At 59.4% G+C, this 19,525-nt stretch overlaps 1 protein-coding gene and 1 long non-coding RNA gene across 5 annotated transcripts in view; both read left to right on the top strand.

Annotated features, from left to right (window-relative positions):
- Positions 1-19,154, top strand: part of CACNG5 (calcium voltage-gated channel auxiliary subunit gamma 5) — a 29,518-nt gene extending 10,364 nt beyond the window's left edge. For 2 of the 4 annotated variants that reach the window (XM_086355740.1, XM_086355738.1), the window contains 5 exons: positions 10,687-10,953; positions 12,281-12,367; positions 13,798-13,938; positions 15,907-16,052; positions 16,295-19,154. In XM_086355740.1, coding sequence (XP_086211866.1) covers positions 10,758-10,953; positions 12,281-12,367; positions 13,798-13,938; positions 15,907-16,052; positions 16,295-16,552 — 828 coding nt within the window. In that variant the 5' untranslated portion in view covers positions 10,687-10,757 and the 3' untranslated portion in view covers positions 16,553-19,154. Of the gene's footprint in view, positions 1-10,686; positions 10,954-12,280; positions 12,368-13,797; positions 13,939-15,906; positions 16,053-16,258 lie in introns of all 4 variants that reach the window. The other 2 variants (XM_086355739.1, XM_086355737.1) reach the window with 1 other exon arrangement.
- LOC147350914 (uncharacterized) lies at positions 995-4,527 on the top strand. Its single transcript, XR_015146967.1, has 2 exons — positions 995-1,513; positions 3,300-4,527. It is a non-coding gene; the product is annotated as an uncharacterized LOC147350914 (long non-coding RNA).
- Positions 19,155-19,525: the final 371 nt, after the last annotated feature.

Raw genomic sequence — 19,525 nt, 5'->3', positions numbered from 1 at the left:
CTTCCTTTGCTCTGGGGCATTCACTGCCCCCAAGGACATAAAGAAGAGGGCCCCCAGCTAGTGGCCCTGGACTCGGTCCACTGAGGCTGGGGGCTGGCCCGGCACCCACCTCTGAACCCCAGCGGGGGCACCATCTCAGGCACAGGGAACCCCGCTCTGCCTCCTACACCCTCAGTCACCGCCCTGAAGGCTTCCCATGGATGTTGCTCCAGACCTCGAGGCACCCCCGTGCCCCCACAACCCCCCTCGGAAACTTCCAGAAGCTTGGGTGGAGAGCGGCTGCCATGTGCCAGGAGCTGTTGTGGCCCCACCCACCCTGCTATATTTCATTATTGTAGCATCTGTACCGAGAGGGTCAACTCAGACCCAGCTGAGAAGGTGGAAGGCCTGGGGGGTCAGTGGAGAGTCTAGGTGGCACAGCATTGGCAAAACACTGCTGCCAAGCCCGGTGGGCACCGGAGAGCCAAGCCCAGAGCTTGTCTTCACAGGCAGCTCAAGGCCGGGCCAGGTGTGGCTGGGCCCTCTGCATGGACCCCCTGTGCTCCACAGGCACTGTGACTGTCCCCTCAGACCAGCTCCGCAAATTCAGACTAAAGTGTTACTGGCTGATGATGCCGTTTGCACCACTTGGATTTCAGCTCATTTGAGCCCAAGGTTGGCACCTTTGTGTCTGCAGGAGCAATGGGTCTGGGGGTCCCTGTTTGTGTTTTTCCGATCCTCTTCCCTCATCTGCGCAGCCAGCTGGTGACCTGCGTTCAGACCCCATTGAGCAGGCCCCGTGCTCAGTGGAGAGGAGCCAGGACATGCGTGTCAGACGCAGGGGCACGTGGGCCTTTACTGAGGACCCGTTTCAACCCAAGGGCAGCAGGCGACGGCTGGACATTAAGGGAGCTCCCCTGGGTTCACCCAGCATCATGATCAGTTAGTATCGAACCGCAGCCGCGTTTCCTGCCGACTCTGTGGAGGCAGACAAAGCTCGGGAGGTGCATACAGCACAGAGACGTCACTTCCGGTATTGATCTCGGCCCCGCTCCCCGGACTGAGCCGCGCGCCTCCCCGCTGACAAACGTGCCGCTGTGGGAAGGCTGAGGACCGCTCGGCGTCTGAGGGCCCCCGGGGCCGATGCACTGGGCGGGCAGGGCTCAGGGGGATGAAGTCAGCCCGGGGAGGGGACAGCGGGAAGCAGCCGTAGGCCCCCTGCCTCGGCCATGCCTGCCCCTGGGCGGGGCCCACCCAACCTGGACCCATCACGGTGCCCCCGACGGAGTTCTGGGAATCACACTGGGGGGCTCTGTGCTGGCGTCTGCCTGGGAAAGAGTCCTGCCTCATGGGGAGAAGGGTGGACACGGAGGACTGCACCCCAGAGGATGCACGGTCAGGTCCTGCCCGCCTCCCTGGGCAGGGCCGTCTGGCAGCAGCCTGTTTGCTCACCACAGAGTGGATCACACCTTCCGGAACAGCGTCTTCCTGGGCTCAACGGAGAGAGCCTGTGAGGTCCCAAACCTACACGACGGTGAGACCCGTTCAGTGCGGGGGACGGGAGGGCGTCGCCGCCGCCGATCAGGCAGTCAGCACACAGGCCTGCGCCCTGCGCCTTTCCCTGCCTGCCTGATGACTCCCCCGCGGTTCCCAGGCTCCCGCGCCTGTAACCGTCGTGGGACTTGATTCAGATCACTGGAAGGTCTAGCAATTACATGATTAAGAAAGGCGATGAGGGAGAGGAACTGCAGCCCCTTCGTCCTCCAAAGGGCAGTTCTCAGGACAGCTCCCCGCCAGCTGGGCCAGGAGCTGAGTTCCAAGTCCCGCGTCAGCTAGGAGAGGCAGAGAGCAAGGTGATGGGTGGCCGGCCCCCAGCCCCACAAGCCACTCAGCCCCGAGAGCAAGGTGCTGGCGGTCTGCACGCTGCCCCAGCCCTGACCTCCCCTGGCATGTGCCGCCAGCTTCACCCTGCGCTGGGTCTACCCCGGCAGCCACGACCCCCTCCCTGGTCTTCAGCCTTGGACTAAAGTTGACCTCAGGAAGGTGCCCCTGGCATCCGCCCCCACCCCCCGCCCGCAGCTGATGGCCTGCAGAGCTCCATATGACTTGAGCGTCTGCACACAGAGGTCAGCTGTCCATTAAGCTATGGAACCGAACACTCCACTTAGCCGTGTATATGGGGCACAGTTAAATAATGAAAACAAAAATAGAACATTGCAGAAGCCTGGGGCAGGCTGATCACGCCCCAGGAAGGAGCAGGGACCGCCACCTGGGGGCGGGACAAGAGGGTTGTGGGGGGTCACTGCCAGCCACTCTTTGTCAGAAAGCAGCTCCAGTTTAAAATGTTTTTTCTCTATATATAGGTCATCTTTTGTTAATTTTTAAGTGAAAGTTTATACACACACATACACATACACACATCCCAACTGGAAAAATAATTTGTGCTTGTTACAGCACACTGGGAAATTCAGAAAAGTTGAAAGAGTCTTCCTTCCTCCCCCTGACTTCATAATGCTGAGCAGCGGTGTTAGAGCTCTTTGGAAGCCCCCAACGCCCCTCCCAGGAGAGAGGGGGGTGAAAAGCAGGCACAAAATTAGAGACTCCCCTTTTTGTCAACAGTGAGCTCAGCTAACACATCCAGTGACCAGCACTTAGGAAGACTTTTAAATATACAGTTGATTCAGAAAAAGAAGTCTTCAAGGAACTCACACTCAGAGTCTTGAACATGTAAACCTACTCCCAGGGGGACTGCGGATATTGGACCCAGATACGGTCTTCCCTGGTGGCTCAGACCGTAAAGAATCTCCCTGCAGCACAGAAGACATGAGTCCAATCCCTGGGTCAGGAAGATCCCCTGGACGCATGGCAGCCCACTCCAGTGTTCTTGTCTGGAGAATCCCATGGACAGAGGAGCCTGGCAGGCTACAGTCCATGGGGTCGCAAAGAGTCGGACACGACTGAGCAATTAACACTTTCACAGGCAGTATATTATGATCACCATTTATATTATATTATGGTCACTGTTTCGTGTCTTTACTGGATGAAGCTGAGAAAGCTTTCACAGAAGCTATGAAGTTTCAGATTCTTCTTTCTACCCTCTTAATGGGCAGTGTGGCTCTGGGCAGGAATGGGGGCCTAAATCTGCCCATAACTGGTCATCTGTCCAGGTGTGTCCACTTCTTAGGGCGCAGCGGGCATCACCATGGTCAGCCGGCAGGGGGCAGGTCAGCCACCGCCCCCCCACCTGGTGGGGATTGTCCCTCAGCACCCGGAAGACCACTAATACAAAAACGAAAAACACGATGCCTTTTATTCCACAGAACCAGCGAACAGGAACAGTGAAGTAGAAAGAAAGACCCGTCCATCATCCTGCAGTCAAAGCAACCGTGACGACTATTTTTGTATTCACGAAGTCACGTAACAGATTTTTTCTTTTTTACAAAGCAGCAAACTACTGGCGTTCTGTATCCCACTTTTCTGTTTTTCATTTGACATTTCCCGTAACGACTATGTGACGGTAGATTGAGTTGATAAACCATAGCTCATATAACCCTTCCCTTTCGGAAAAGCGTCTAGGCGGTTTTAGCACTTTGCTATCACAGACACCTCTGTGTGTTTTTGTCCTTACATTTTTATCCGTTTCCTTAGTGGCAATTCCCAGAAGTAGCCTTGCTGGGATGGAGAGAAATGAAATGCTTAACACTCAGTGGTGTTTGCTAAGTTGCTTTCCAAAAGGGTAAACCGCGCACCCCCTCACCAGCAGAGCATGAGAAACACCAGTTCAGATGTGAGATTGTGCTTTTCTAATTAAAGTTTCCTCTTTGGGTAAGTTGAAATTCATTTGCAGTTGTGAGAAATCATGGGATTTCTTACAGAGACAGCCCACGTGCCCTGTGCCCATTTCCCCCAATGGTGTGAACCGAGTTCAGTCATTCGGTCACGTCCAACTCTTTGTGACCCCGTAGACTGTAGCCCGTCAGGCTTCTCTGTCCATGGGGTTTCCCAGGCAAGAATACTGGGGTGGGGTGCCATTTCCTCCTGCAGGGGATCTTCCAGCCCAGGGATCGAGCCCTCGTCTCCTGCATCACCTACTGCATTGCAGGTGGCTTCTTGACTGCTGAGCCCAACCCCAGAGGTGCCACGCCACGCGGGGACAGGGGCGCCACGCCACGCGGGGATCGAACAGCCAGGGCACCGACAGGAAGGCAGTCAGTCCAGGACATTCTGCACCACAAGGTTGCTGCCTGTTGCTCTCTTATGACCAAACTGACCTCTCCACTCCAGGCCCAACACCCACTAATCTATTCTCCATTTCTTTATTTTTGTCATTTCAAGAATGTTATATACTTGGAATCATGAAGAGAAGTTTAAGGAAAATTATTATCAAAAAACAGATGTAACAAAGTTAGAAGAATTATAGTGAATACATTTTGAATTAAGTAGTCTGTAGATTAGCACTGTCCAACAGAAATATTATGTGAACCACAGAATGTAATTTAAAATTCTCTAAAGCCACACTAAAAAGTATAAAGACATAGGTAAAATTCATATATTTGTAAGCCCGTATACCATTTCGCCGTATAACCCATGTTTTTATAAGTCATTAGTGGGGCGCTTTACCTTCTTTCTCACGCAAAGTCTTAGGACTTTGCAGTGTGTATTTGTACGAACAGCTCATCTCCGCTTGGATCAGGCACACACATTTCACGGGCTCGGGAGCCACGTGCGGCTGCCGTACTGGATGGCTCGGTGCGGGTCCAAAGTGAAGGAGGTCCAACCGTGAGTGTGGATTCTGTGCACCTCCAGGGCCAGAGGGTCCCTGAGTCAGCGAGTGGCTCTCAACCTTGGTTACACATTAGAATCACCCAGGATTCTTGGAAAATACGGATGCCTCACCCCCTCCCACTTCCTCACCCCTACAGAGGGTTGGCACTCGTTGGTCTTGGAAGTGAACTGGCATTACTGGGATATGTTTTGAATTCCCAGGTGGCGCTGATGAGCAGCAGGGAGAGGCCCGCTGGCATGAAGTGTCCTCTGGCACCCCCGTGTCCTCTGGGGTCCTGAGGGGCCCTGGGGACACACGCAGGTTCCTGCCTGCCCTGACCTCTTGGAGGGCAGGCACCTGCCTCTCCGGAGGGCTCTGTGCTTCTGGCCCTGCAAAGCCCACCCTCATCTCTGCCTTGTCCAGTTTTCCAGTGCGATGCCCATGACCTCCCGCCCCCCAGGGCTCCGGGCTTGGGTCAGTGCCTATGTGGCCAGTCCTATGTCCTTCCTGGTCAAGAAAAGATGATGCGCGTTCGCCGAGAGCCCGTGACCTCCTGCGTCCTGGAGCCCTCGCAGCCCCGCTGGGGAGAAGCCTCCTTCTGGCATCACGGAGGGGGCTCTGGACCAGGTGGGGGCAGTACCAACACCCAGGGTGATGGGACGAGGCTGCCGGGCTGAGGGTCAGCTCCTTTCCCAGGCTCTTCTGCGCCCCGTGGCCCTGGGCCTGTGAGGTGGGGTCCTGGCGGGGAACACACAGAACATCATCCCCACCTTGTCACCAGCCTCTCTTGGGGGGCCCAGGGGATGGTGAGACCCCTCCTTCTTGGCACTGATCCGCTCCACAGGCCCTCGGTCCCATCGTCCAGTCCGGAAATCTTGTCTCTTTAAAAACGCAGTCAGCACCCTGACCCCCTGTCTTGAGAGTCGTGAGGCGTCTGCTGGAGCCCAGACGTGTGGGGGTCCGTGCCGGAACCTCTGCGGACCATGGGCCGCCTCAGGGCCCCCCTCCCAGGACGGGTGTTGGGTCCAGGCCGCGGGGGCCTCCCCAGCAGTCTCACCTCAAGTTACCGGGTGGAGGGGAGGCAGGAAGCCTCGCGCTGAGACAGGCCCCTCAGAGGAGCACATGCTTCTCTCTCCTTGCCCGGCTCTCACGACGCTGCCCTCGAGGGGCCGGGTCTTCCATCCGCACTAACGCGGGGGGCGGGGCTGGAGGGCTGGGCCCCGGGGTTCCTCCTGGCCCCGCAGCGACCCGCGCCTGGGACTGAAGGGGGCCAGACGGGGCGCGTGGGAGGAGGGCAGGGGCGCAGGGGGAGGAGGGAGGGGACGCTTGGACCGTCAGCACCCGAGTCAGTCGTGGCAGAAGGTGTGGGAGGCAGGGAGGCCGCGCTGGGGGGAGGTGTTACGGGAGCGCGTCCCGGCGCCCCAACCCGGCCGGGCCACGTGACTGCCCCGCGAGGTCCCCTCTGCAGGGCTGCTCTGTGAGCGGCGAGCCTGCTCAGGGTCCCGAGCTGGCCGCGAGGTGCCGTCCAGGCAGTTTCTCCAAAGCCAGGCTGCTTTCCTTCCCACGCTCCACACCCCTCTCCTTCCATCCTCCTTCCAGAAGGGAGACTCGGCAGAAAAAGCAGTATCTCTGTGAACGCCGGTTCTAAGCAGGGAGGGGCTGAGTGTGACCAGGACTAACGGGCATGTCGAGTGGGACTCTCAGCTGACTCCTCCCCCCTCCCTCCTCCTCCTCCCCTCCCTCCTCCTTCTCCCCCTCCTCCTCCAAGACCACCATCCCACAGGAAAATACCGGGTTCGTCCGTCCACCTGAGTGAGGCAAAGGCCAGGGAGAGAAGGCCTGAAATCCTCAGCCCTCTTATCTTAGGCAAGAGGCTGATGACGTTGAGGGAAAACGGGCCACACTTCCACTGACAGTCAGGAGTCTGCTTCTGTCGGGACCGAGTGTCCGGTGGTGAGCTCGGTGCTCCGGGAACCTCCACCTCCCTCTGCAGCTCTGAGAACCAGCCGAGACAGCAAGGAGGACGGGCCAGACTGCAGGCTCGCACCCCGGCTTCCCCACTTGCTGGCTGGGTGAACACGAGCAGAGGGCCAACCCACACCCCCTCAGCTCTCACGTGGGGACGGTGGCCGTGGCTGGGATGAGCGCCCACCAGGCTGAGTCCCTGTTTGCACCTGCTGACCTGTGTGGCTCCCAGAATCCTCATGAGCTTGTGAAGAAGTGAGTAGCGTTAAACATCCTCATATTAATAATAACAGTGCCTGCTGCGAGGGTTGCTGTGAATGGCGTGTGAACCACTGTGAACAGTGCCTGGCACAGAGTCCTGGTCCGGTAGACCTCGGCCTGTGGGAGCCCAGGCGGCAGAGCGTCCGTCAGCGCGGGGGCCGAGAGCGGAGACCCTGGGTCAGCGCTCTCTGCAGCCTTCCTCAGCCTGGGTCAGATGGACGGCCAGTGTCACCAAAACCAGATCAAGGAGGCACGTTTCCCCTGTCCACACGTGTTAAGACACAGGGAGCAAAACTGTCTTGCATTTCTCGCTGGCTTTTACCGCACCTGCTAGCTGAGTGAGGGGGTGGAGGCCCCCGGGGCGGGCTTCTAACTGCTGACAATTAAGAACTAGTGTGCTGAGTCCCGCAAGCTGCAGCCCCCTGCCCACTCTGTAAGGAGGATCCCAAAGGAGGACGTAGGCGCCCCCCGCCTTTTCTAAGGGACTTTGGTTTGCACAAGTGCTGTGAGATAAGCGTCTGCTTCTCTTTGGGTGGAAGGCGTTGCTGGGGCCTGTCGTGCGGGACTGATAAGCGTCTGCTTCTCTTTGGGTGGGAGGCGTTGCTGGGGCCTGTCGTGCGGGACTGATAAGCGTCTGCTTCTCTTTGGGTGGGAGGCGTTGCTGGGGCCTGTCGTGCGGGACTGATAAGCGTCTGCTTCTCTTTGGGTGGGAGGCGTTGCTGGGGCCTGTCGTGCGGGACTGATAAGCGTCTGCTTCTCTTTGGGTGGGAGGCGTTGCTGGGGCCTGTCGTGCGGGACTGATAAGCGTCTGCTTCTCTTTGGGTGGGAGGCGTTGCTGGGGCCTGTCGTGCGGGACTGATAAGCGTCTGCTTCTCTTTGGGTGGGAGGCGTTGCTGGGGCCTGTCGTGCGGGACTGATAAGCGTCTGCTTCTCTTTGGGTGGGAGGCGTTGGAGGGGCCTGTCGTGGGGGACTGATAAGCGTCTGCTTCTCTTTGGGTGGGAGGCGTTGGTGGGGCCTGTCGTGCGGGACTGTCCCAAGGGCGGGCTGGCGGGTGCCGCCTGCTCCCGAGGCCCCTGGCGTGCCAGGCGGCCGAGGGTGACTTGGGGCGGAGGGGAGGGTGTGCCTCTGGTTTGTGGCTGCTGCCAGCGCTGGGAACGTGGAGCCCTGGCTTGATCCCTGTTCCGGGAAGATTCCCGGCCACGGGGCACCTGCACCGCCTTGGACCCAGGAGGCACACAGCATGCCTGCCGGTGCAGCATCCCGGGCCTGCCAGGCTCTGGAGAGGAGCTGCGGGGAGCCCCAGCTCCCAGTGGAGGCTCAGAGAATTTGTGGTCCTTCTTTAACCCCCGTAGAATGAGGGGGTCAGCACCGTGGAAACCAGGTCACAGGAGCCCTCTGGCCACCGGTGTGTCCTGTGGGAGCTGGCCAGGCTGGTGCCGAGTCCTGGACCAGCGAACAGGAGCAGCTGCTGCCGGTGGCTTAAAGCCCCGCTGAGAACCGAGGTCCCCAGACCTTCATCAGGCAAAAGTCCTGGGCTTTCTCTCTGGGCTGTTGGCTGCGGAGATCAGGCGTCTACACTGGCCTGGTCTTCCAAGTTCCTCCTCCTTCTCTCAATTAAACCCGTCCATCCTCCCCAGCTGTCCTCTAACCAAGGCTCACCTGTCTCCCAGCGCCTAAGCACTTCATCCCACGTCGTTTTATTATCGGCCTGGGCAGGAAAATGTGCCATTAGTGATTTCATCTCCACAAGACATTTCTCCCTAATCGCTAGTCATGAATGATAATTAGCAACTATTAATTCCTGATAATTAAGCTAATACTTCCAGGTAATGGCAGCTGGGTAATCATCTTAAAAAACTCAAAGCTGCTGTGCTTTCTAGGCTCCACGCTCCAAAGGATGACACTGCATCTCAGCTTCTCTCGCCCGGGAGTTCAAGGGCTCTTGCCTTTTCTTTACGTGGGCAGTGACTGGAGAATTGATGAGTCTGGCCTTTATTTAGCTTTCTTCTCTGGATGTAGAAATAATACATGTTCTTTTAGAAAAGTAGAGAGGAAGTCAAATATACACAACCTATTACCTGGAAACATCCACTATCAACATTTTGGTTTTTTTCTTCCCAGTCTGTGACTTTTACAGTTGAGTTCACATTAAACACATGCTTTCACATCCAGCTTTTTCCTGCAGTTTTACAACATGAGCATCTTTCCTGGTGAGGCACGTGTGTGTGCTCAGTCGTGGCCGACTCTTTGCGACCCCGTGGACTGTAGCCCGCCAGGCTCCTCTGTCCATGGGATTCTCCAGACAAGAGTACTGGGGTGGGTTGCCATTTCCTCCTCCAGGGAATCTTCCTGACCAGGGACCCTGCCTTGCAGACAGATTCTTTACCACTGAACCACCGGCAGAGGTCGCTCACCTATAGAATGGGGGTGGTCATCTGGTTGTGAAGATTAAAATTAAGTGCTTGGCAGACCACCGAGCAGTGATGAACATTCAGCATACTTCAGCTTGGGTTGCTGTCCTTTCCTCCCTGTCCTGGGAGGGGGCCAGGCCTCAGGAAGCCTAATCTCCCCACAGCCCACGGCTGCTCAGGACCCGACTGAGCATGGCGCCAGGGCTCCCACGGCTCCTTCAAGGTTCTCTGCAGCTCATGGTATTCCCACCTGTTGCTCTCTCCTTCGCTTACTGCACTCACCATCCTCGGGGTTCTAATTCCGGTCCCTGTGGCAGATAATGGGATTTTGTGAGCCTCAAATGTAAGTGAAAATAGTTCGTAAACGGCTGTCAGAGTTCTCAGGACCATAACCCACGTGGGGACATCCAGCTGGTCCAGGTAGCCGTTCCCCAAGGGGCCCTATCTGCACCCCACACCTCCGCCTCGGACCCGAGGCTCCGCTGGGCGGAACACGGCCCACCCTCCTGTCCTGGCTGTTTCGCTGTCTTCTTGTGTTTCTCCAGCTTGCAGTCGACAGAGACTGATTGCTTTGCTTCTGGGCAGTCAGCACGGGGCCCACGCACAGGGGGCGCCTCACGGGCCGGCCGGCCCTTCCACCTCCCACCCACTGCGTGGAGAGTGGCCTGGAGTGTGTTTCGGCAGCCGGTGCAGGCGGCTCTGGCTGGGATTAAGGCCTGTGCTGACCTGCCCGGGGCTACGCCCCTTTGCCTCCAGGTGTCCGCACGGGCCCATTGTACCGGTCAGCCCCCCCTTGCCCCAACCCCAGGTCAGCTGATGGAGTGGGGCTCCTGCCCCTCTTTCTGGTGAAGGGCGCCCGTTTCCTCCTCTTCCCTTCCCCTCCTACAGCAAGCCCAGACCCCGCAGAGGAAGGGAGCCCCCACACCTGATGTTGCTTCCGACTGCGACCCTCCCAGCAGAGTTCAGGCCTCCTCCCCACCCCGCCCCACCCCTGGGGCAGAACTCGCCAAGCTGCAGGCTCCTTGCTTTGGGGTTGGAAGCACTGTCTTCTAGGTGGACACCTGTCAAGGGCGTGGGCGAGTCCTGCTCATCCCCGCCTCTCGTGTCGGGCACACTGGGCCGCTTGAACGGACGGATGGGTGAGCGGCAGCATCAGCCAGGGGCTTGAGAGGACATAGGCCCCTCACAGAGGTCAGGCAGGCAGGCCCTGCATTCCCCCTGGGAGAGAAGGCGGCCCCTCTGTCCGGGTGGCCTGCCGGCCCTGGTTCACCCTCTGCCCCGCGGGGGCTCTGCTTCCCTCCCAGGCCGTGCCTGCTCTCTCCGCTGTCTCGCTCTCCTGCCCCCAGAGCCCACGCCCGCTGGGCTGACCGGGAGGATGGGCGCCTGTGGGAGGAAGGCCCTGACCCTGCTGAGCAGCGTCTTCGCCGTGTGCAGCCTGGGCCTGCTGGGCATCGCCGTCAGCACGGACTACTGGCTGTACCTGGAGGAGGGCGTGGTCCTGGCCCAGAACCAGAGCACCGAGACCAGGATGTCGCTGCACTCGGGCCTGTGGCGGGTCTGCTTCCTGGCAGGTAAGTGTGCCCTGACCGCAGCCAGCACTGCCCCAGAGAGGAGCAGCTCCCCGACCCCAAACCCCCCGGGAAGCAGCGTCCCTGCAGGAAGGAGGCATTCCCGCGGACGTGCTCCCCTTGGCGGCCAGCCCTGCCCATCAGTGTCCATCAGGCAGGTCCTCTCCCCTCCGAGACCCGGGTCTTCCCACCTGAGAATGCACATGGTCCCGGGGAACTCCTAGCACATTCTCTGTCTGTCCACGGAATGGCAGGGACAAAACCCAGGTGCAGTCTCTCCAACTCGGCGAGAGGGAGCAGGTTTCCATCCGGCCTGTGTGGGCCTCCTGCCCGCTTGCTGGGTTCTCTGCCCCCACCCAGAGCTGCTACTCCAAGTACTCTGCTCTTATCCCTTCATCATGACCAGGAGCCAGGCTTCACAAGAGCATCTTTTGTTCAAGGCTGCCTGGAAACACCACAGCGGGTCCACGCAGCCTTTCCTAGAGGCTCTGTAACCCAGGCGCCCGTGGGCACAGGGCACACTCGGTCCTCCCAGCCTCATGGCAGGGCTCTGCTGGGGGGCACCCACTCGTGCTCAGCAGGGATGACACCTGGAGGCCTGGCCGAGTCTGCCTTGTGAATGACATCCAGCGCCGGCCCCACCTCCCACCTCCTGCACTGTGCGGCCTCCATCTCTGCTTAAATCTGAAGCAGCGTTAGGTCACCCGGATCCGGCCACCAAGGTGGCGACACGGGTTCTGCTCCTCGGCTCCCACACTGGGGCGCCTGAGCCAGCCATGTGCCACCCTCGGTGGCTCCTGCCCCCAAGCCACCAGACATCTGATGCAGCCTCAAGCTGCAGTGCTGATCGCTTTTCATGCAGCTTTGGTGCTTCTCTGGGGAAAATGTGACATCAGGATGAGTGTCCACCTCTGTCCACCGTGGGCCACCAGCCAGGGACAGGCCCCCAAGGGCTTAGATCCAGCTCAGGTGTAAATACACAGGGGGTCAAAGATTCTAGAAGCGCTTGCCCATGCCACTTGAACGTGCCAGCTGCAAACCCAAGCTCAGGAGGACCCAAAGGACGTGAGGAGCATCTGGCAGGGACACCGTCGCCCCACTGATCCCCAGGGCTGGTTCAGGTGACCGGGCTGGTCAAGCGGGCGTCCCCTTCCCCCCGCACCCTGTGCTCCCTGCGCACCCCTCCGGGAGCTGTGCACTCAGCCGAGGAGGACAACCAATGGGGAAGACTGGTCTTTGGTCAAGGGTGCATGAGTAGCTATGCTCGCCTGCTAGAGCCTCCAGACAAGCTCGCTGAAGGCCCCGAGCAAAAGCGGCTCTTGTCCTGCAGGTGAGGAGCAGGGGCGTTGCTTCACCATCGAGTACGTGATGCCCGCGAGCGCCCAGCTGACCTCGGAGTCCACGGTCAGCGTACTAAGTAGGTGTCTCTGACCTTCCACCCTGGACCATGGGCTGCATGGGGCAGAGTGGGGCAGGGGGAAGAGGCAGCTTGTTTCTTGAGAGCCAGCGCCCCGGGACTCAGCTGGCCGTGCCAACCAGAGTCGCCGAGCTTGCGCTGCAGAGTGTTTGTCGGGGGGTCAGGTTGCTGGCACTGCCAGCTCCTGTGACCCGACCAAGGAGAGGGCGTCCACACCCAGTGTCCTCCTCCGTGTGGGCGGCCCCAGCAAACCGCGGACCAGGCAGCTTAGAAACAGCAGAAAGGCGATCGTCTCAGCTCTGGAGATTAGAAGGCCAAGACCAAGGCACCAGGGCCTCTCCTGGAGGTCCAGTGGTTAAGACTCCACGCTTCCAATGCAGAGGGCACAGGTGTGATTGTGGAACTAAGACCCCACATGTTGCATGGTGCAGCCAAAAAGTTAAAAGATAATTTTTAAAAGGATCGAGGTGCCGGCCTGGTCAGCTCCTGGTGAGGACCCTCTCCCCAGCGCGTAGCCCAGGCCGTCCTGCTGTGTCTTCTCATGGTGGCTCAGCTGCGGGGCTCGCCTGTCTCTCTTACGGGCACTGACCCCCTTCATGAGGGCCCCACCCCAATGACGTGAGTCCTTCCGAGGCCAGCCCCAGATACCATCCCTTGGGTGTTAGGTGTAACGTGCGAGTTTTGTGGGGCTTCCCTAGTGGTTCAGACAGTAAAGAATCTGCCTGCAGTGCGGGAGACCCAGCTTTGACCCCTGGGTCAGGAAAGATCCCCTGGAGAAGGAAATGGCAACCCACTCCAATATTCTTGCTGGGAAATCCCATGGATGGAGGAACCTGGCAGGCTACAGTCCAGGGAGTCACAGTCGGACACGACTGAGTGACTTCACTTTCTTTCCCTCATAGCTCAGTTGGTAAAGAATCCGCCTGCAATGCAGGAGACCTGGGTTTGATGCTGGGGTTGGGAAGATCTTCTGGAGAAAGCAAAGGCTACCCATTCCAGTATTCTGGCCTGGAGAATTCCATGGACTGTGTAATCCATGGGGTCGCAAAGAGTCGGACACAACTGAGCGACTTTCACTTTGTGGGGCACAGACATTCACGCCATTAGCCCCAGGGGACTGAACCAAGCTCTCCCCACCCCCATCCCCCAGCAAGACTGATGCCATGGCCTTGGCCTCACCAGAGCTGGCTTGGACCCCAGATGAAGCTGCAGTGCAGTTCTGACGCTAATCCCCGGGTTAGCACAGACCCCGCAGGTGAAGGGCCGAGGGACGAAAGCCCACCGAGGAGGAGGTGGAGGCCGGCCACTCACGCAGGGCAGGGGCTGGGGGACCAGCTGGGGGACGCTGGCAGGCTGCTCAGATTGGGGGGCGGGGTGATCGCAGAATGAGCCCCTGGAGGCTGACAGCACCCTTCCGTCCCCTCGGTCAGAAATGATTCGCTCGGCCACCCCATTCCCCCTGGTCAGCCTCTTCTTCATGTTCATCGGCTTCATCCTGAACAACATCGGACACGTCCGTCCCCACAGGACCATCCTGGCCTTTGTCTCAGGCATCTTCTTTATCCTCTCGGGTGAGTGGTGCTGTTTCCACTCGGGCACACTGGACTCCTGACACTTGGTTCCTGACCGCTGTGCCCCGGGAAGCCCTGGTCCCACAGGTGGGTCAGCCGCAAGGGACCCGCGCGTCACTGGCCCAGGCAGAATTGAGTCTGAGCTGGAAGAGAGTCTGAGGACCCCAGACCGGACCCTCCCCGCTGGAGGAGGGTGACCTGGTAGCTGCCGGGACACAGCTGGGATGAGAACCCAGGGTCCTCATTCCACACCATCACTGCAGCTTCTTCTGGAGGAGGAAATGGCAACCCACTCCAGTACTCTTGCCTGGAGAATCCCATGGGCAGAGGAGCCTGGCAGGCTACAGTTCATGGAGTTGCAAGAGTCGGAGACGACTTAGCACTATATTTCTTGGGCTTCCCTGATAGCTCAGTTGGTAAAGAATCCACCTGCAGTGCAGAAGACCCCAGTTCAGTTCCTGAGTTGGGAATGCACAGAAGAGAAAGAACACCCCTTCCTGGAGAAGGGACAGGCTCCCCACTCCAGTATTCTTGGGCTTCCCTTGTGGCTCAGCCGGTAAAGAGTCCACCTTCAATGTGGGAGACCTGGGTTTGATCCCTGGGTGGGGAAGACCCCTTTGAGAAGCGAAAGGCTACCCACTCGTCTTCTGGCCTGGAGAATTCCACGGACTGTGCAGTCCACGGGGCTGCAAAGAGTGGGGACACAGCTGAGCGACTTTCACTTACACCACCGCTTCTTAGCTGTGGTGGTCTCGAGTGTTCCTATTCTTGGAGGGCTGTGTCCTGTGCTCCTACGTGAAAGAAACACAGTCTGCCTTTGGGATAATGGCCTCTTCACCTCCCAGCCTTCAGCTGTCCTCCAGAGACCCCGCCCCTCCCCTGGGCTACCCGGGCCCCCTCAGCGTGGACCTGTCCGCTTGCCATCATTCAGTCGTTCATGTGCTCGCTCATCCATTCCCGGCATCATCAGGCCACGTCCTGGGGCTGGATCCCACCGCCCCTCCCCCGCCCCCAAACAGACAGGCAGCGTAACGGGGGATGTGGACAAGCGGGCAGGAAACAGGGACCCTGCCTGAGAAGGGCTGGGCCTCACAGACCCAGGCATACCTTCTGCTTTTCTATGAACTCCACAAGACTCAAGGCCCTACAGCAACCTCAGGGCACCTGAGGTTTCATGGGCAGCAGCAGGCCAGAGATCTCAGGCTGACCCGGGCCACATGAAGTGTTTAAGGACAGCAGTAGACGCTGCTTACTCACCCCACCTTACGCCTTAGGGTTGACTTGGGCCTGATCCAGCGTGAGTGAAGTGGTGAGAAAGACCTGAATCACACTTGTATCCCTTTAACCTTCAAGGTGCCCAGCTTAACCATGTGAATGGAATTAAACCCAAACAGCTGAAAACAGAGTAATCAATTGTGTCCTCATCTGATTACAGCCATGGACTGACCAGGCTGATGCTGTCTGTCCTTTGCTCCATGAGGGGAGGGCTTGGGCCTCTGACGTTCCGCTGGCCAGTCTTCACCACCCCTGCCTCTCCAGGGCTTCAGGACACACCCACGGGCCACACCCAGGGGCGGGTGGGCTGCAGAGACCACCTATCCGGGGACTGGAGGCCCTGCCACCTCTGGCGGGGAGCACACGTTACCCCTGAGTACAGCAGAAACCACCTGAGGTCACCGTAGGGTGACCTGGGGGGATTCAGGACACTAGTCATTGTCCCGGCCAATGACTCAGAGGAGGGGCGGGGTGGGCTCCTGGGAGGTCCTGGCAGATCAGGAGCCCCACCTGCACGCCGGCCTCCGTCTGGAGGGTGACCGTCCAGGCAGAGCCTTGGGGGGTGGACTCCAGCTCCCCTTGAACCCCAGAGTGAGCTCATGGTCACCCAGGCGCCGCCTTTTCCCGGAGCCCAGAGGTGAGGCGGGTGCCCCGGGCAGCTCCGGGCCTCCTGCCTGAGCCCCCGCCCCGCAGGCCTCTCCCTCGTGGTGGGCCTGGTGCTCTACATCTCCAGCATCAACGACGAGATGCTCAACAGGACCAGGGACACGGAGACCTACTTCAGCTACAAGTATGGCTGGTCCTTCGCCTTCGCAGCCATCTCCTTCCTGTTAACGGAGGTAAAGCCTTCCCGGGGGCTGGATGGGGGTGGGGCTGCCGGTAGGGGGAGGAGGAGGAGACCCGCCGGGCTCCGCCCTTCATCCCGCCCCCCCTTCCCCTCCTCCTCCCCTCCCCCATGCCCCCCGCACCCTGCGTCCATCCCCCCCCTCCCCTCCCCCCTCCCCTCTCCTCCCCTCCCCTTACCTCCCCTCTGGCCGCTACCCAGGCCCCCAGCACCAGCGCCCTCCGCCTCCTCCCACAGAGCGCCGGGGTGATGTCCGTGTACCTGTTCATGAAGAGGTATACCGCCGAGGACCTGTACCGGCCTCACCCCGGCTTCTACCGCCCGCGTCTGAGCAACTGCTCAGATTACTCGGGCCAGTTCCTGCACCCGGACGCCTGGGCCCGGGGCCGCAGTCCCTCCGACCTCTCCAGCGACGCCTCCCTGCAGATGAACAGCAGCTACCCGGCGCTGCTCAAGTGCCCAGACTACGACCAGATGTCCACCTCCCCGTGCTGAGCCGCGGCCTCCCCTGGACCGCGGCCCGGACAGCCTGCCCTGCCCTCGCTGGCCCGTGAGCCCCGGCACCCCCACACCCAGCTGCTGTCGCCCGACCCGTCCCCTCCCCACTCCCCCTACTAGAGAGCTGACTGCTCCGGAGGGGGCGGAGTAGCCAATCACTCCGGCCTCTGCTCCCAGGGGAGAGGTGGGCACCGCTGGATCTTCACCCACCCCATCTCACGTCTCGGCCAAGACCAAGGCCAGTGCTGGGATGCCAGGTTCTTTCCAGAGGTCCAGCTGGTCTCGTGAGCCTGCCGCCTGGCCTGGCCCTCCCTCGTGATCCGGGCTGTGGGTCAAGAGGTGACCAATCCGGAGGTCTGGCTGGTTCAGAGCTGTCCAGCCGAGTCCTTGCAAAGTCCTTTATCCCTGGTGGTCACCTGCATTCCACTAGGACACACCTGTCTGCTCACTCCAGCTCCTGGCACCCCACAGCCTGAGGGCTCTTTCCTCTTCTCCCACCAGAACTCAGCTGCCCCAAATGCTCCCAGAGGGGTTAAGGTGGTCTGGACCACTCGGATGAGGTCACAAAGAGACACTAGTGGCTGGTGATGTCTTGGTGTGTATGGCCCCTCAGCAACGTGTTTAACGGGGGCCTTCGATGCCTTAACCCAGAGAAGCGACTCTGACGATGGGAATTTCGGGATGGGGCTGGTCTAAGTTAATATTGCCAAGCACTATATCAGGCCCAGGGATACTGTCCTTGCTCACAGGGGCGACATTTCTGGTCTAATCGTGTAGACAGACGTCTGTCCCAGCAAAGCAGAACGCGGGTTTCGAGAGGCCGCCTGGGGTTTGGAGCTAGATTGCCGACACTGGAGTCTAAAGGAGCTGGACTCACGATAGTCCTCCCAAGGACCCTGTTAATGCCGGAGGGCCGATTTAACGCTCATACACGGCAGTGTCTGCCTGCTGGGAACGGGCTGGGAATGGGCGTGGGTCGGCAGATAGAAGCTGGAGAGGATGCGGCGGCGCCATGCCCCTTTCCCAGGTGGAATCCGGAGCAGGGAGGCGCCGGCCCCTTCCATGTGGTCCACAGATGGACACGGGAAAGGTGCCTGCGGGACGGAACCTCAGATCGCCACGTGTCTTCTTGGTGTGGCCACCTCTGGATTTGAGGTTTAGAGCAGCCAGACAAAATGGGCTCTCTACCGTATGTTTCAGTCACTCCCAATGTTCTCTCGTGCTCTCTTTAAGACAGCATTCGGTTCTTGGTGCAAAAAGCCACCATGGGTAGCATGTGGGCTCCAGGAAGAAATCCAGAAAGCTGCGCGTGCAGCCTGGGTGGCCTTGGGCAGGGCCACGCGTCTGTTTGCTGGGCGGCCATGGGCTGGGTGGCTTCAGCGGCAGACACTGGTTTTCTCACGGTTCTGGAGGCCAGAAGCCTGAGGTCTAGGTGCCAGCAGACTTGATTTCTTTCGCGGCCGTTTCCCACGGCTTGTCGATGGCCATCTTCTCGACATAGCCTCACGCGGTGTTTTTCCTGCACGCCTGTGTGTCCCCTGGTGTCCAAGCCCCTCTTAGGAGGACACCCATCAGACTGGATGAGAGCCCATCCTAATGGCTCATTTTCACTTAAATCAGCTGGTTAAAGGCATTGTCTCCAAATGCAGCCATCTTCTGAGTCCAGGAGGCAAAGGCCTGAACACAAGAGTATGGGGCCAGGAGCAGGAAGAGGGGCGAGGATCGGGCAGGGGGACGGTCGGGGGAGCGGGCAGGGATGGGGGGCGAGGAGCTGGATGTGGGGCCGGGGGTGGGGCAGCAAGGAGCCCGATTGGGGCTGGGGCACCGCCCAGCCCGTCCAGGGAGGCTGGACCGCCTATTGTGTCAGGGGTGCCTATTGTGTCGGGTACGAGAGGGGAGCCAGAGAAGCGGGCCGCGGTTCCACTCCTGGCACCCTCCTGGGGAGTCCTGGGAAACCCCCTTCTGCTCCGAGGGACCTAGCCTAAGCTGTTTCCCACCCCCACCCCAGCTCTTAAGGGTCCAGCCTTGCCCGGCGGCCCCGCGTGTGGACTGCTCACCCTTGCGGGCGCACAGACACAGCTGTAAAGCCCCTTCCACCCCGTCGGCCGGCCACGACTTGTAACGTCCGTTACTGTTCACGGTTTACCCGGAAACCGGGTGCTGCCCGCCGCAGAGGGCTGGGTCAGCGCGCTTGCAGACGGTCGGTCGTTATTTCCAAGCTGACAGACGCGTGGACTCCAGCCTTCGCTGGCGTGCTGAGCTCCTTGGACATGCCTTCTTGCCCTAAAGTACCCCTCTGTCGCCGTGCCGGGCTTGCCTTTGTGCACATGGGAAAAGCAGAAGCCCGCTGCTGAGCGCGCGCCGCTGGCTGCTCGTTGGGACGGGTCTCTCGGCCTGGCCGCTGCGCCGCTCCGGCAGGCGCTCTCCCCGGACGTGCAACTTCCGCGGCTCTTCAGCACGGTTCTGGGTCCTCGTCTCCCCTCCTGCAGGCTGGGTGAAACTTTCTTTTCTGTTTATAAATTAATCTCAGAACTGGGACCCTTGCAGCCGCTCCAGAATCAAAGGATTTTCGTGAAACATTAAAGTGTATATAAACTCAGCTCAGAAACCATAAATGACGGGCCCTTCCCCAACACACTTTCTGACTTTTTGTTTCCTCAAGCACTTATTTTAAAAAGGTATATGAGTTTTTACTTTTTCATACTCAAAATCTGGGAGGGGGAGACTAACACAACAAAGTCTGAGTCAGTATGGAGTAAAATCACTCGGGTTTACCAGTCAGGGGTGGGGGCAGTTCTGACTTCTGCTCCTTCTCACCTGGAACTCACCAGCGCCCCGCAAGTGGTGCCCCTCACAGGCCCCAGAGGTGACCTTCAGAGAAATGGCCTGTTATCAGTACCACGCGGAGTTGAGGGGCGACAATGGGGCAAGTCCACACCAGCTTCTCAGTCGTGTCCTGAGGACCACGTG

The sequence above is a fragment of the Bos grunniens genome, chromosome 19 (genome assembly GCF_055505025.1).
Source record: "Bos grunniens cultivar Pamir isolate PY7600 chromosome 19, Bosgru_T2T1.0, whole genome shotgun sequence".
In the NCBI taxonomy this organism is placed as follows: domain Eukaryota; kingdom Metazoa; phylum Chordata; class Mammalia; order Artiodactyla; family Bovidae; genus Bos; species Bos grunniens.
This window is presented reverse-complemented; position numbering and strand designations above follow the sequence as displayed.